The sequence below is a fragment of the Mustela putorius genome, unplaced genomic scaffold, assembly GCF_011764305.1.
Source record: "Mustela putorius furo isolate JIRA1106 unplaced genomic scaffold, ASM1176430v1.1 tig00003858_pilon_pilon_pilon, whole genome shotgun sequence".
NCBI classification, from domain to species: Eukaryota; Metazoa; Chordata; class Mammalia; order Carnivora; family Mustelidae; genus Mustela; species Mustela putorius.
Genome location: NW_025422010.1, coordinates 12,441,117 through 12,457,936, shown reverse-complemented (window position 1 = coordinate 12,457,936; position 16,820 = coordinate 12,441,117). Strand labels below are relative to the sequence as shown.

Sequence of the window (16,820 nt, the reverse complement as noted above, 5' to 3'; positions counted from 1 at the left end):
TAGCCAGCACCATCTTTAAATCATTTAGATTTTATCCACTGCACTCTATTTCCTTCATTCACTGGATCCTTCTATATTCTATGACCCACATGACTCCATATACATAGAAGATATCTGATCAACTTTAAGGCCTGGAGAGCTACAAGTATTAATCTTCTCAGTAATGTTACAACTATTAAAATATCTGATTCTGCTCTAAATCAATTCAATGAAGCCAGCAGCACTGAAATTCATCACAAAGTAATCCTCCTTTGTCCATTTCCCCCGTCACTGTAATGAGCCAGTGTAAGAGCAGATCAAATCTGTCCAAAAGCTTTAATCTGCTTTCAAAGCACAGCAACGGAGCCCAGGCTAGACTAAGAATTGGCAGACGATGTCCTAAGGAATAGTTAAATTCTCCCTTGAATCAATAAATACGCCTGGAAATCTCTCTGTGCAGAGACAGTGTCACCTCCTTCTTTAATCTATGTCTGTTTACATACACGTATTACATTAAGTACAATTGACACAACATTACACATAGTGTCACTTGTCCAAAATAGTGATTAAACACCCTATGCATTATGTTGTGCTCACCACAAGTGTAGCTAGCATCTGTCACCATACAATACTTTCTTCTATTAAATAAACACCATTGGTATTAATGTGCAAATTCAACTCATGGGCCAGACTATCATTTTCACTAGTCTGCAAATGAACACTGACAGACCAAAGAAAGACATGTTGTGAAATTCAATTTATGCCCCTTGAGTGAGCTTGAATTTTCTTCTCTCATAAACATACTATCCTCCTAGTAGCTAAAAAGTACATGATTTTGACAATAAACATTTACTTAGGTTTCTCACTTCAACTTTTTTTTCTTATTAGTGACTACAATTTTATGATGCTCTAATCACAAAATTATCTTCTGGTATATATTTATTTTGGATTTTAGGTATGGATTTCTGTGCTCATAAAGGCATTTTCTATCTGGTTTTTCCCTTTGGATTATAAAAACAGTCCCTTCCTCCACTACTTCATAGAGGAATTCAGAGCAAAGTTGTGTGAAGTTCTTTAGAATAAAAAGACCAATTTGCTGAGTGAAGAGACCATGAAAAGAACTGAAAAAACAACTTCAAAGGCCAGAATCGTTGAGAAGGCTAGAGGTAGCTAAAACAAGTAAATAAAAGAAAACCTGCTCTACCAACTTGGTCCAACTTTTTTTGGGGGGAGGGGGTGACTATTAGTCTTTCATATCCAAGTATTAAAATAGTGCTGCAAAAAAGTCAAACAATTTTGGCCTTAAGCTAGTTGAAGAAGTTTGGTAACCTTGGAATTTTTTTTTTTCCTTAAGATTTCTTTATTTTACTTAGAGCAAGGAAGAACAAGCTTGGGGGGAGGGGCAGAAGGAGAAAGAGAATCTCAAACAGATTCCCTGCTGAGGACAGAACTAGACACAGAGCTCAATCTCACAATCCATGACCTGAGCCGAAATCTAGAGTCGGCTGATTACCTGAACTACCCAGGTACCACAAAACCTTGGAATTTTATATCATATATTTGCTAAGTGCTTCTAACTTACATAAGACTTTAGCACTTTTTTAAAGGTTTATTTATATTAGAGAGAGAGAATGAGTTGGGAAGGGCAGAAGGAGAAGGAGAAAGAGAATCTTAAGCTCCAAGACTTGGGGCGGGGGGGCTCGATCTCAGGACCTTAAGAGCACGACCTGAGCTGAAACCAAGAGTCAGATATTTTATCAACTGTGCCATCCAGGCGTGCCAAGATTTCTGCACTTTTAATTCACATTTTCATCTCATCCCAGACAAAGTCAACAGAAGCTATGTTTTTATTTAAACCCACTACCTGGAATCAACTTTTACTCTGTATTGGGGAAGATGAAATTTCATTTTTCCTCTAATAAAATCTGTATGAGACAAAGCTTTCTGGGCTCATTTTAGGTCAACTCCAGGCACCCCTGAAACCACCAGCACTCAAAGGGAGGTGTTGTTTCCAAAAACGCTTAAAGCACAAACCCCATCACTGCGCCTCTCACGCATCTATTTTCAACAGCTTGAGGAGACCAAGGACCTCAAATGAAACATCCACTACGGTCACATATAATTCATTACAATTTAAAAATATCAGTATCAATGCTTTCGGCAACTCCTCTGTTTCATGGAATCCTCATGACAGCTCTGGGAGGCAGACATCCAGGTCTCCTCACCCTCATTTACACATGGGAGAGAAAAGGGGAAGGGCACAGTCTCCACAATTCCCCGTAAAACGATAGCCTGGAATTCAAATCTGGCCAAGCCCATGCTTTCATCGTCACGGACTACCAAAACGTACTTCACCTCCAGCATAACTGGGATCCTAGTATGAATCAAAGAAGCCCAGAGCAGAAAAACCTGAGAAAACGGTCTTTTCTGATCCCTTCATCTTGTGAACGAGGAAGCGGAGGCTCAGAGGCTGATTGCGTTCTCTGAGATCTCTGAGGTAACTAAAATACCCGGGGAAGAGGCAGGAGTCACTGGTCCTCCTGACTCCTCAGCCAGCTACCTTCCCCTCAGAGTGCTTTAGTATCATCTCTCTCATTTTGTTTCAGACATCTGAAAATAAATACAGAAAATAAAATACATGTATCACATCACGTCTTGGCCCAGAAATTCTTTCTTCTGAACAATTATCTCCCACTCTCACATTATTTCATTACAGAGTTAAGAGGAAAGAACGGGGAGGAAAAAAATACCCAGCCTAGTAATTGTAAGTTTCTGAAGATTTAAAAACAATCAAAACACCACCATCCCCATATCTCAAAAAATAAATAAATAAATAAATAAATGAAAGAAAGAAAGAAAGAAAGAAAAGGTAAAGGAAAACCGTGATGACAACAATGGCTCCTTAGATTTTGTTTAATAAGTTGGAAGGATGACCTCCAGCTCCCCATCGTGAAACATTTTAGATCAGACACAGCATCTATCTACAGAACATGAAAATAAATGTTATTTTGAATACTGCTTCAAAGCAGAACATAAATACCGGGGAGAAAAGAAATAATCAGGTTGTAAACGTAGTTTGATGTTATAATACTGTGTTGTGCCTTCCAAAGAATTTCACTAACACGCTGATTTCGTGTCTCTTCTCTCAAGGTCTTCTATAATTTCTAGCTTGACACATATACTTCCAACTTAGAAAAAGGGCAATCATTTGCAGGGACTCCCAGATTTGCTTACCATAGCATGAGTGGATACCCTGACACATGTTCATTTCAGTTTTGAAGTTTCAAGCCAAAATACTTTAAATATGGATTCATTCAAAGCCCAAGTATAGGCCACACTATTTGGTATGAAAGCTTCTAAAAGAAATAGTCACATTACCTGTGACAACTGAACTATGACTCAATTATAGAGTTGAACACACACGCACCTGAGGGAGGGAAAGGAGACCCCCCTGAACATTCACTCGAAGTAGCTGGCAACATCAGGATCAGAGTGACCCCTGGGAAGAATTAAAAGAACTCAAACTCCAGCCTGAATAAAAATTAGGAGGCTATTTAAAGCCATTGGCGTGGTGTCTAACCTTCCCAGATAAAACCAATAACCTGCCACCGAGATTTCAGTGTGGGTTTAAGTGCTTTAATCAAATGAAGGCGTTACCAAGCAAGGTTGTGGAATGTCATTCACTGAAAGTCTTAAAACAGCATAAATTCCCATCTGTCTGGGGCCAGAAGGGGAAAACAGATGACCCCTCATAGTTCCCCCTGGTGCTAGGAGACCAAGGTCAGCCCAGACCCCAGCAAAGGTCAGTAAACATTCCTGAAGTGGTTTTCTGGGTGATGCCAGCAGGTGCGAGGGACCAGGTTGGCAGCCTGGGTCCTGGGGCTCACCTCCTTCCTCACAGGGGTGCTGTGTGCCGCGGCCTGGAACTGCTCTAGGGCCTGGTGCTGCTCCTCGCCGCTGGGTTCGGGCCCCGGCCCCTGCGGCGCCCCTGCGTGCCCCTGCGCCCCCACCGCCTCCTGGGGCTCGGCCTCCTGCTCCGGCTTGGATTCCGAGTCTGAGCCAGATTCGGTCGTCATGGTTGATTGTTCTGCAAACAAAAAATGTCAAGGTCCCATCAGTTGGTGTAATTACCTTCACAAAAACTAGGCACAAAACCAGGATGCTACCGGGAAGGGCTACACAGGACCACAGTCAAAAAAGGGAAACATACACGCAATCCAACAGGATCCTTCATACTGCACAACCCTAACAGACAATGTCCATTTACCGCAAAGATAGTTCAAAAAATCAACATTTAACTAGAAGTCAACACTTATTTTTAAGAATCCCAGGTTTTACTCCTATTAGATTTTTGCCACAGATGGCCAAATATGTAGATGACTATATATCTTAGACACATTTAATTTCAGAGCAATGAATCTTCTGCATCAGCTGGATCTCCATCTGGGAAGGATAATCTAATAACAGAAACCATTTTCTCTTTCCCTCTCCCTTCCTATCTCTACCCAGAGTCCCTGCTCTGCCTCTGGAACCCCTGAAACCCACCATCCTTGCATGAGCAAGCGCCCTTCCTCTGCTTTCTCAGAATCCTGCCCGCCCTTTTTGAGTGAACAGTGACAAAGGCAAAGTCAAAGCAAAGGCTTTGCTGGTGACGTGGAATGGGTCCCACACTGGACAAGCCCTAGGCAGGGCTGCAGGGAGGCTGGGAGCCTCACCTCTCCCTCCGTCACCAGTGAAAAGTTGCAGCTTCTTCCGGACTTCCTCCTGTTCCCCCTGACAGTTCAAAGAGGAGTTTGTCTCAGCTAATGAGGGATTCACATGACATAGCTTAATATATTATATAATAATCTTTTCTTACACCAGAAAACACCTTCTAAAATAGAACCACCATCTTGTAATAGTTTGCTAGTCAAGACACTTCAGTATTTTGTGCCTTAGTTTCCACATGTGTCAAATGAGGGAATGGAACCTAACCATAACCAAAGAACTTACTTCCTGGGGGCTCCTTCCTCCCCCTCTTAATGGGCATGCCACTATGCTTATAGCAGTTTTTTGCCAAAAACAGCAAGACAGGAGCCGTGCCGGTGGCTACCATGTCATTTTAAGTCATTTCTTATCTTAGGTAGATGATAGCTATTTCAAAAACAAATATCCCAGACTGTCATATGATTTCCCTTCCTAATTTTATGGTAAAAATATCAGGAAAAAAGGGCTAGTGTAACACTCTAAGCAAATGATACACCCGTTAGTATAATACGGAATTATGCAAAATACTACTCCATAGCAAAATCACCATTTAGTTCTGTTTTCGCAACACGGGCTGGAGAATGTTTAATAACTTCAAGAAGAGGGAGCATACAAATACCAATCTATGTCATAAGCTAAATGCTACATCCATGTTTCCAACCTACAATCCTATTTACAATCACCAGTCATCCTTTCTGTTGACTAAAAGACATAGCAACTTGGCATGTGCTCAGTTGCCCAAAGCATATGTAAATATCAAGACCAAACACTGAACAAGATAGTGATCCAAATAAAATGAACACATTTTCTTTTTTTCCTTTTATGTTTTAGATTTTTAAGCAAATCTTCAAAGTAAATATTATATTCCCTTTTGTATGCTTTTACTAGAAAGCATTAAGTCCACAGAAAAAACAGAGAGAAGGAAAGGTGGTATTATGGTGTAATCCAGAGCCTACAATCAAATTCAACCTTTTAGAAGGGAAAGGGTAAATTTTAATAGTCAATTCAATTTGCTAAACTCTCAATTAAGTGCCAAATGTAAGTCAAGCACTGCCTATGGCTTAGAAACAGAAATAAATATGTTTTTAAGGTTTTTTTTTTTTTTTTTTTTTTTTTTTTTAAGATTTTACTTATTTAACAGAGACAGCATAAGCAGGGAGAGTAGAAGAGGGAGAAGCAGGTTCCCCACTGAACAGGGAGCCTGATGCAGGACTTGGTCCCAGGACCTTGAAATCATGACCTGAGCCAAAGGCAGTCACTTAAGCAACTGAGCCACCCAGGTGCTCCAAATCAGAAGTAAATATATTTTAATCCAACCCCTCTCCTTACCCCAAGGACAATACATTTTCTCCATCTTCCTTATTGTAATTAAACATTGTTTAAGCTGGCATTCCTTCACCCAGCTTGAGACCATAGCAAGTTGAGGTCAGGTGATGAGGTCTGGACCAATGAGAAAAGAGAGAATATGTTTGCAGTGTTTAGGTCATCTTCATAAAGGCAAGGGCACATGCCCAAGGTTTCCTTTCCTCATTGGCTCGGAAAAAACTGATCTACCTGCTCACCACAGATTCAGTCATGGAGGCCTCAAATTCAGAAGGATGCCAAGGCCACCCCTTCCAACCTGGGCCCCTGGATGAACTCACGGAGCACAGCTCAACTGCTCTGGACTGTTCCAGAAATTCATTTGTCTTCCTTGAACCTCACTATGCTTTCTCAGGGCCAATCTAATACATATTCTCCAGAATAAAATTCTACCAAAATATAGTCATGCTCTAAGGGTTCCCATCTCCTTAAAACAAATAGCCTTCCGTCCATCTCACATTCTCCATCAGCTAGACCATATTTCTCTGCTTTCCACTTACAGCTTCTCAAAAAAATTTGTTGAAATATAGAAGAGCAAATGATGGAGAATAAAGAAGCTGAGCAAAAGAGAGACAAACTACTACTGGACCACAAGGGGAGAATTTGAGGGAGAAGCGATACCGTAAGATGAAACAGTATTAGAATAATTGGGATTCCAGAATAATAATAATATTGGAGTATACTGGAGCAAATTATAGTAGAAATTTAGTACGGTAAAGGGAACAAGCATCAAAATCTAGGAGGCCGAGATAACCCCCCTCAAAATCAATAAAAATAGGTCCACACCCCATCATCTAATAGTAAAACTTACAATTCTTAGTGACAAAGAGAAAGTCCTGAAAGCAGCTCAGGACAAGAAGTCTATAACATACAATGGTAGAAATATTAGATTGGCAGCAGACTTATCCACAGAGACCATGCAGGCCAGAAAGAACTGGCATGATATAGTCAGAGCACTTATTGAGAAAAATATGCAACCAAGAATACTATATCCAGCTAGGCTATCACTGAAAATAAGAGAGAAAAAAAATTAAAAAGAGAGATTAAAAAGCTTCCAGGACAAACAAAAAATTAAAAGAATTTGCAAACACCAAACTAGCCCTATAGAAATACTGAAAGGGGTCCTAAAGAGAAAGCCTAAAAGTAGTAGACTGCAAAGGAAAAGAGACAATACACAGTAACAGTCCCCTTACAGGCAATACAATGGCACTAAATTAATCTCTCTCAATAGTTACCCTGAATGTAAATGGGCTAAATGCCCCAATCAAAAGACACAGGGTATCAGAATGGATAAAAAATCAAAAGCCATCAATATGCTGTCTATAAGAAACTTATTTTAGACCCAAAGACACCCCCAGATTTAAAGTGAGGGGGTGGAAAACAATTTACCTTGCTAATGGACATCAAAAGAAAGCTGGGGTGACGATCCTTGTATGAGATAAATTAGATTTTAAGCCAAAGACAACAATAAGAAATGAGGAAGGACACTATATCATACTCAAAGGGTCTGCCCAACAAGAAGATCTAACAATTTTAAATATCTATGCCCCTAACATGGGAGCAGCCAACTATATAAACCAATTAATAACAAAATCAAAGAAACATATTGACAATAATACAATAATAGTAGGGGACTTTAACACCACCCTCATTATAAATGGACAGAGCATCCAAGCAAAAGATCAGCAAGGAAATAAAAGGCTTAAATGACACACTGGACCAGATGGGCATCACAGATATATTCAGAACATTCCACTGCAAAGCAAGAGAATATACATTCTTCTCTAGGGCACGTGGAACATTTTCCAGAATAGATCACATCCTGGGTCACAAATCAGGTCTCAACTGGTACCAAAAAATTGGGATCATTCCCTGCATATTTTCAGACCACAATGCTCTGAAGCTAGAACTCAACCACAAGAAGAAAGTGGGAAAGAACTCAAATACATGGAGGCTAAACAGTATCCTACTAAAGAATGAATGGGTCAACCAGGAAATTAAAGAAGAATTGAAAAAATTCATGGAAATAAATGAAAATGAAAACACAACAGTTCAAAATCTGTGGAACACAGCAAAGGTGGTCCTGAGTGGAATGTATATAGCAATACAAGACTTTCTCAAGAAACAAGAAAGGTCTTAAGTACACAACCTAACCCTACACTTAAAGAAGCTGGAGAAAGGGACATGTGCACCCAAATGTTTATAACAGCAATGTCCACAATAGCCAAACTATGGAAAGAACCTAGATGTCCATCAACAGATGAATGGATAAAGATGAGGTATATATGTACAATGGAATACTATGCAGCCATCAAAAGAAATGAAATCTTGCCATTTGCAACAACGTGGATGGAACTAGAGGGTATTATGCTAAGTGAAATAAGTCAATCAGAGAAATACAATTACCATATGATCTCCCTGATATGAGGAATCTGAGAGGCAGAGAGGGGAGTTTGTGGGGTAGGGACGGCAAAAATGAAACAAGATGGGATAGAGAGAGAGAGACAAACCGTAAGAGATGTTAATCTCACAAAACAAACTGAAGGTTGCTGGGAGGGGGAGAGATAGGGTGGCTGGGTGATGGACATTGGGGAGGGTATGTGCTGTGGTGAGTGCTGTGAAGTGTGTAAGCCTGACGATTCAAAGATCTGCACCCATGGGGGCAAATAATACTTTATAAGTTAATAAAAATAATAAAAAAATTTTTGTTGACCTCACTGTCTTCTACTTCCTCCCTTCCCCTCTCCCTGCAAGGACTCCAGTCTGACCCCCACTGAGGTGAACAGCGCCACGGACCACACACACTTTTCTGTCCTCATCTCATTTCACCTATTAGCAGCCCCGGCCCAGGTGATGAGAATTTCCTTGTCAGCAGGTTTCCCTCCCTTGGGGTTCATAACACACCACACCGCCCAGTTTTTCTCCTATCTCTCAGGCTATACCTCCTCATTCTCTTTTATAGACTACTTCTTATCCAGCCTCGACAAGTGGGAATCTCCTGGAAAACTCCGTTCAGGCTCTCTCCTCTTCTCACTTGGTATTTTCTCCCAGCTAATGCTATGCTTTCCCAGGGCTTTAAATACCTCCAGAAGCCAAGTGCTTATAGACTCATACCTCTGGTCTGAACCTCTGTTCTGAGGTTTAAAACCCAACTGCCCACTTGACATTCCTCACTGACAGCTCACAAGTACCTCTAGATTTTTCTCTCCCAAGTCCGTTCCTCTCTTCCCTCTCCTTCCTCACTGCACTAAATGGCAATGCCATTCCTTTAAGTCAGAATTCCAGAAATCAGCCCTGAGATTTTCTTTTCCTTACTTTCTCTAATATAGGATGTAAAGTTTTGCAAAATATATAATTTTGCACATACATACGCAAATACCTATATAAAAATATAGATTTCCAAACTATATCTTGACTTGGTCCCCTGCCAACATGCAAGCTATCATTTCTTTCCTGAACTCCCTAATAAACCTCCTCTTCCCTGTCTATTCCTGCCCATTTCTATTCTGATCTTAATAAAACATAAATCTAGTCATAGCACTCATGTTAATAGCTTCCCAATGTGTTTGAAGAAAAATCCAAACTCTTAATTGCCATGGCCTTCCAGCACAAGCCTAGGCCTCAACACCGGATCCATGCCCAGTGGCAGTGCCTACCCGTCTCTCCCACAATGGTCTGGCCACATGATCTCCATTTAGTTGGCAAAGCCCAGCAAGATTTTCTGCCTCTAGGTTTTTTAGACATGGTATTCTCTGTGAGAACATTCTTTCCTGTGCTCTTCAAGTGGCCAACTCCCCATTCCTCAAGTGTCAGCTTGAGAGAGGCATTCCCTTTTTACATAGCTACTCTACATGTGGTGCCAGTAGCAACACAGTACCTGGACCATCGTAGGTATTTGAATAATTATTTGAAGAACTAATAAAACAACCCCATTATCATCATATCCACCTATATACATGAATGTGTAATAACTGTTCCTTATAGTCTTTAAGCTTTGTAAAATCTCTCAAGTGAGAAAAAGTAGGCTTTTCTATATTTAATGGAAAAGAGAACTCAGTTACAACTTTCAGAGCTGAAATCTCCCTACAAGTAATAGATGCTATCTTGGTCTGATCACATGCTAATGCTTTTACCAGCAGGTCAACGGGTTTTCCAAAAACTCAAAAAGAAAATATTTAAGTGGTTTAGAGAATCTCTGTTAAGAGTACCCAAAGAGTCATGAAATCATAAAATAAAAAAATAAAATGCAAATGACTAATAAAAAAAAAGTACATTTTTAAAAGATGCTTAAGGGCCCCTGGGTGGCTCAGTCAGTTGGGTGTCTGCCTTCAGCTCAGGTCATGATCCCAGGGTCCTGGGAATCCCAGGTTGGGCTCCCTGTTCCATGGGGAGCCTACTTCTCCCTCTGTCTCTCTCTCTCTCTAATGAATAAATAAAACCTTTAAAAACTGTTTAATTTTCTTTCCCAAAGGGCAGTTCTTGCATAGAAATCATATTTTTTAAAATGTTGGCTACCTTCAATATCTCATATTTTCTATGAGTATCATATTTGAGATTTCCTATCATCTGTGTTTCGGCAAATAGCTCTAACTTAATAATTAGATGTCAAAATGGTTACTGAAGCAAAACCAGAATCACATCTCAAAATATGAACATTTTAGTTCATTTCACTTTAAAATCTCTGTACAATCTTTATAGCTCTAATACGTGAAAATAATCAGCAGCAAATGAGTTGTCATGTGTTAGGGTGGATGACAGACAATTTCTTTGGCCTCCTGTTTCCTCTTCCATGAAACAAGGGGTTCAGCCTGGAAATTAGTGATGACTGAGTGCGGTGGGTGTGGGGAAGGGAGTGGAAGACCCCAAACTCGAGATCTTCTCACGGTTTGTCTTCTTACAGAAGTCTCCCACCTCTTTCATGACCTTCTTTCAGTCTCCTTGTCTTTGTAAACATTAGAAGTTTTTACACAAATGTGGTTTTAGTACAGACTTCCCTGGGATGGACGTTTCCGTGCACTCCAAACTTTAAAACGCTGTCCAATGCATGTTAAAACAGGAATCTTTCTAAACACAGGACCTTAATTAATAAATAAACATGAACTAAAAGAGAAAGATCAGTACAAAAACATCCCAATATTGAGTGTCAGTGTTATTATGCTGTCATGAAACCATTCTGCGACCTGCTTTTCTCTTTGATTTCATGACTTGTCCCTAAGGCAGACTGCCCACTCTACAAAAGCCGAATAAAAATGCAAAAGAGAACCCAGCAACCACCTATCAACTATATAAATAAAATAACCTACCATTATTTTCTACCCACAAACATGCCATATGATACCTTACCTGTCATAGATAACATAAGTCACAGAACCTCAAACCTTGAATAAACAACAATGCACTTGTCAAATATTTCCGAAGCATATTATTTTCCCCAGCACTACATGCATAATATAATGAATGAAAATCATTGCCGTTTCTTGACTAATTGTAATAAAATAAAGCTTTCATGGTGGCTGAGAGATGGTAGAGCAATAAACCTTAAAAATGTAAGGCTTCTTCATTCTGGAGTCTCAAGAGAATCCATACGTAACTCCACATATCTGAAAGGGCGTCATACTGTACCTAGAGGTAATGAGCATCGACAGACTACATCGGTAAATCCAGTTTCCAAAAGGTTTAGGTCTTCTTCCCTACCCATGCGCCGATACAAGCGAGTGAGGAACTGATTTTTAAATGGCAAACAATTAAAAACGTAAGCATCTAAATATAGCACTTTTAGCTTTAACTCATTATTTTCATAATTTTAGAGTGGACACTTCTAGTCTTGTACCCAAATGCCAAAACATTTTCTTAAAGCACATTTGTAGGATATTTGCACTGCCTTGTTTTTGTTTGTTTGGCTTTTTTTTTTTTTTTTAAGATTTTTATTTATTTGACAGACAGATCACAAGTAGGCAGAGAGGTAGGCAGAGAGAGAGAGGAGGAGGAAGCAGGCTCCCTGCTGAGCAGAGATCCCGATGTGAGGCTTGATCCCAGGACTCTGGGATCATGACCTGAGCTGAAGGCAGAGGCTTTAACCACTGAGCAACCCAGGCGCCCCTTGTTTGGCTCTTCTTATGCTCATTCCTCGCTTTCCTGGATGACCTTTGCCACTTAAAGTCGCACACCTCCCTTTGCAGCTCACTAAACTCTACTGCTGTCCAACGTTCCCTCTTCTCATATATTCACTTCGGATTAAACAGAGCTGTCAATGATTTCAGTTACTAGAAGCGAACACCATTGCTTGTAATTCTAAACAGAAACGACACATAATGTTTTGGCTTAAACTCTGCCCTTTCTTGAAACTAAGTTTACATTATCAGCTGGGTTCTACCTCAACTAAAAAACAAAGGCTTAGACTTCTGGAAACTCTGAAGCCTAAAAGTTGAAGTCAAGACTTTCTTTGAGTATTCCAGTAAGGGGGCAAGAGGAATCCTCCATTTTTTAAGAAACTGGCACTATATTCATGCCTCTCGCAGGGAGAGATTTAGTAAATGCCTCTCCCAGGGAGAGATTTAGTAAATGACTAAGAAATTAAGAAATAGTGATGAGCTTCCAAGGGGATCCACGCAGGTACGAATAAAGTCACAATCCCAATCCCCAGTTTGTTTCACCTATAAAAACTGGTCATGCCTTTGTTCCTTTTCACCTCTAATTTTCTATTCCATAGAAGAAAAAAAGTCAATTTCTCCTCATCTTTTCCACTTTTAGAAGTAGCATTGTAAAATCTCCATCTCCCAACTACATGACTGCTTAATTAGCTTTTCTATTCAAATTTACCTCCCTCTCTTGCTGATACTAAAATTCAGTCATATTAGAAGATACCAACCTACAGGGCACCTGGGTGGCTCAGGGGGTTAAAGCCTCTGCTTTCAGCTCAGGTCATGATCCCAGGGTCCTGGGATGGAACCCCACATCAGGCTCTCTGCTCAGCAGGGAGCCTGCCTCCTCCTCTCTCCTCTCTCTGCCTGCCTCTCTGCCTACTTGTGATCTGTCAAATAAATAAAATCTTAAAAAAAAAAAAAAGACACCAACCTAGCAAGGACTTCATGCAGGAAAATGCTCAATGTACGTATCTGTCATTTATGCATAGAACAGGATTCCTACTGAATAATCAAGCACTTTCCAAAAACAAAAAACCAACCAAACAAAAAAAAAAAACCATCTTTATACTATTGACCTGTCTTCAGGGATTTAAGACTAAAATGGATGAACTTTTTTAAAAAAGCAAGCTTTTTTCCTCTTCTATTTCAAATATAAATTCATAGGAGAAAAGAGGCTAATATATAAATGTCAGTTATTTGTGACTACAGAATAGTATCCACCATCAATTGTGAGCCAACTATAAGATGGTACTATCCCCTGGCACTTCTACTGGATTCTGCCTATGAGTAGAAGAAGAAGAAGAAGACGACGACGAAGAGCCCTCATACCATCCATCTTAAAAAACAAAAACCACAGTCAAAGCAACAATACAGGAAAGCAAGTCAGCCTGCTCTTGGACTCACTTACACTCCACTCTTCTGAACCCACCACCCCTCCCCCTCCAGTGGGGAGAGAATGAGTCCTACCTCTTCATTATTCTTTAGAACCATGCTTTGGAAGGAACTGTTGTTCCACCTGGTCACCAACCACGCTCTCCCTCCCACTCACTCTTCAGAGTGTCCCCGATTATTCTAGGACACCTTACTAAGTAAGGTTACCAATAACTTCCCTACAAGCCAGTAAATCCCAGGTGACCTCCCTTCTCATCCTTGAATTCTCTGCTTTGGACACTCTTGATTTTCCTTCTACCTGTTCTGACTACCTTTTCTCATATCCCTTGGCCCCTTTATGGCCTGTTTCCCGTTTCCTTTCTAAATTTGCTGGCTCCTTGGGGTCCATCACATTCTCCATACCCTCTTTCTTGGAGAGCTCCTCCACTTCACTTCAAATATAATGACAACTACAAAATAAAATTCCTCAATTTGGAACCTCTCTGAGCTACAAATCCATATATACAATTCGACTTCCCACCTCGCTTACCTGGCTATCTCAGAGGCCCCTGAACTGAACACATTTCCTTCCAAACCCTTGATGCCCCGACACACTCTGCTCTACTGCAGTCTTCCCCACTTCAGTAGGAGGGTTTCCATCTGCGCGGCTGCTCACGCTAGGGATTGGAAGAGCGCCCCTCTCCTTACTCCCAATTCAGTCTACAATGTAGACTCCCAATGCCAGTCAACTGCACGTCTGGAATTGTGCGCAAAGGAAGAAGACAGCAGAGAGTTCTATCCAGAGGTTACTAACCAGACAAGGGCAGTGTGAAAAATCAGCAGAACTTACTTGTGTGAGAGCATGCGGTCTGCTGCGGCTGGAACATAAGGGGTGTGTGGGGAGTGTTGAGGGGCGACAAGACAAGCCAGGCGGAAGCCAGGTCCTGCAAGGCTGTCTGATCGGGCCAAAGAGATTTCGTGGCATTGCCCAGACCACCTCGCTGGTGGCCACAAGGATCACTAACATCAGAAGGGGGCAGCTGGACTTTTTCATTGTTTCAGCTCAAAATTAGGCCAATTTGATAAAGCAAGGAGGCCTCGATGGGGGCAACAGAAGATGAGTTACTCCTCAAAGCCTGAAACAATGGGATTCAGGACCGGCCCCTACCAAGTATCTTCAAAAACTTAACAGAGTTGAGATGCTGAGTGTTTCTGACTAGCAGCAGGGATGCTAGAGAGTTTTGTTTTGTTTTCTTTTTCTCAAATAAGCTTTTTGGCCATACTAACTTCAACTGTTACAAGCCAACGTACCAACTCCTATTGGCTGGCTTTATGATTATAGAAGCAGAAAGCTGGGATTTCTATGAAGATGACACCATCATTCAAAAATTACTTTTACCATGACGACTGCAAACCTTCCAGGATTACCAAGATCCATCTTTATGGAGACAAAAATGTCACGACAGCACATCTACAATTCAGAGTTGGGAATTTAAGAAACAAGATAAAAAAAAATAAAAAACCCACAGTCCCCTGCTTCAAGGAGTGTACACACTGACAGGTGACCCCCGAGAAGCAACCAACCACGGCGCCCAGGTTGTGAGAAGCCAGTCCAGAGAAGGGGGCTATCAACAAGCCTGCAGGGGTACAGAGGGCTTCCTCGGGAAAGAAGCCTCATCTGATAGAAAAATCATCACAAACCTTCTGTCCCAAGTGAAATGACTAGTTTTAAGCATTGGGTGCAAGTAAAAAAATCACAGGCTACTTCAGGAGGATAAAGGGAAATCAGGGATAAAACAAAGCGCAGGAGAGGCACCCTGCTGGGCCAGGAGGACACAAACTGGCCTCAAGGGGGCCACATGTTCTGTGACCTAAATGGAATATGTCTTCTCTTCTGTTCTAAAATTCTGAAATTCTAGGATTCCTGAGGGCTAGAGGTACTGCTGTATTAACATGAAATCTACAAAAATTCTGTCCTGGAAGATAAAAATGACAGGGGCGCCTGGGTGGCTCAGTGCGTTAAGCCTCTGACTTCGGCTCGGGTCATGATCTCAGGGTCCTCAGATCAAGCCTTGCATCCGGCTCTCTGCTTGGCAGGGAGCCTGCTTCCCTCTTTCTCTCAGCCTGCTGCTCTGTCTACTTGTGATCTCTCTGTCAAATAAATAAATAAAATCTTTAAAAAAAAAAAAAGAAGAGGACAGATACTGATCTCACCCACGGGCCCCCAGGGCATAACTCAACTAGGGCAGGCAATCATGGCACTAGCAATAAAGCCTGCCGCCCCACCACCGCACCCTCAGCTGAAGGCTTCATTAACTGACTCAATTACGCTTTTCTCACTGAAGCAATACCCAGATTATCCGAAAAAGCTGAAGGAAACACTCTTCGTTTCTGTAATACTTCTGAGCAACCTGGTTTATTTTTGGTAAGCTTTCAGCTTTTCAAGCTCAAAAACGTTTAGAGCTAAGTGTGAAGCAGAGAAATTAACAAGTACCGTTTAGAATATAGACAGAGATGAGATTATGAGGATGTCCATCTTGTCAACATATCATTTTTCCTAATCCAATGGGTACCAAACATCGGGGCATAAAATCACACGTATCTCTGAAATACCAAGAATATTTGGTCATTCCCATAAGCCCTCTAAATACTTTTCAATAAACCAAAGAAGCAGCTGACTGCTATATATACTGGGGGGGGGGGGAGGCTTACATTAGCAAAGAACAGAGTTCAGGGATAGCAGTAATAAGAGAGGCAAATTCCCGAGAGGACAAACTACTCGCAAATTAAATCCATAAGAGAGGGTGGCAAGAGAACCAATTCAGGCTCTGTTCTAGGACGTCTGGATTGTGATCACTCTGACAAAAGCAGCTTAGTTCCCAAATGGGGTTTCCTGAACTCCAGAGGCTGGGGAAGAGTACCTTACAGGTCTGAGAATTTGTTCTGCTATTTTAAAGGGAAGTGTGCATTTATACCACCCTTACCAAGTTTCTTTCCTTTGGGTGGGAAATTTATAAGTTTAGAAATTCTGGCTACATCATTTCTTCATGCATTAATACATTCCTTGTTTCCTAAATAATTGGTCTGAGGCCTGGGGATACATCAGATAAAGACAAATGGGTGTCTGCTCTAATGAAGCCTATGTTCTAACTGAAGGGGGGAAAAACTGTCAGCGGCACATAGATGTTATTCGAGAATCCAATCTAAAGTAGATGGCGG

General features: G+C 41.1%; 1 protein-coding gene across 31 annotated transcripts in view; it reads right to left on the bottom strand.

Annotated features, from left to right (window-relative positions):
- The window catches only part of EPB41L3 (erythrocyte membrane protein band 4.1 like 3), a 147,933-nt gene that overhangs the window by 85,669 nt on the left and 45,444 nt on the right, over window positions 1-16,820 (bottom strand). For all 31 annotated transcript variants that reach the window (XM_004742745.3, XM_004742748.3, XM_004742746.3 and 28 more), the window contains one exon: window positions 3,867-4,066. In XM_004742745.3, the coding sequence (XP_004742802.1) occupies window positions 3,867-4,055 (189 nt within the window). In that variant the 5' untranslated portion in view covers window positions 4,056-4,066. Of the gene's footprint in view, window positions 1-3,866; window positions 4,067-16,820 lie in introns of those variants that run through there.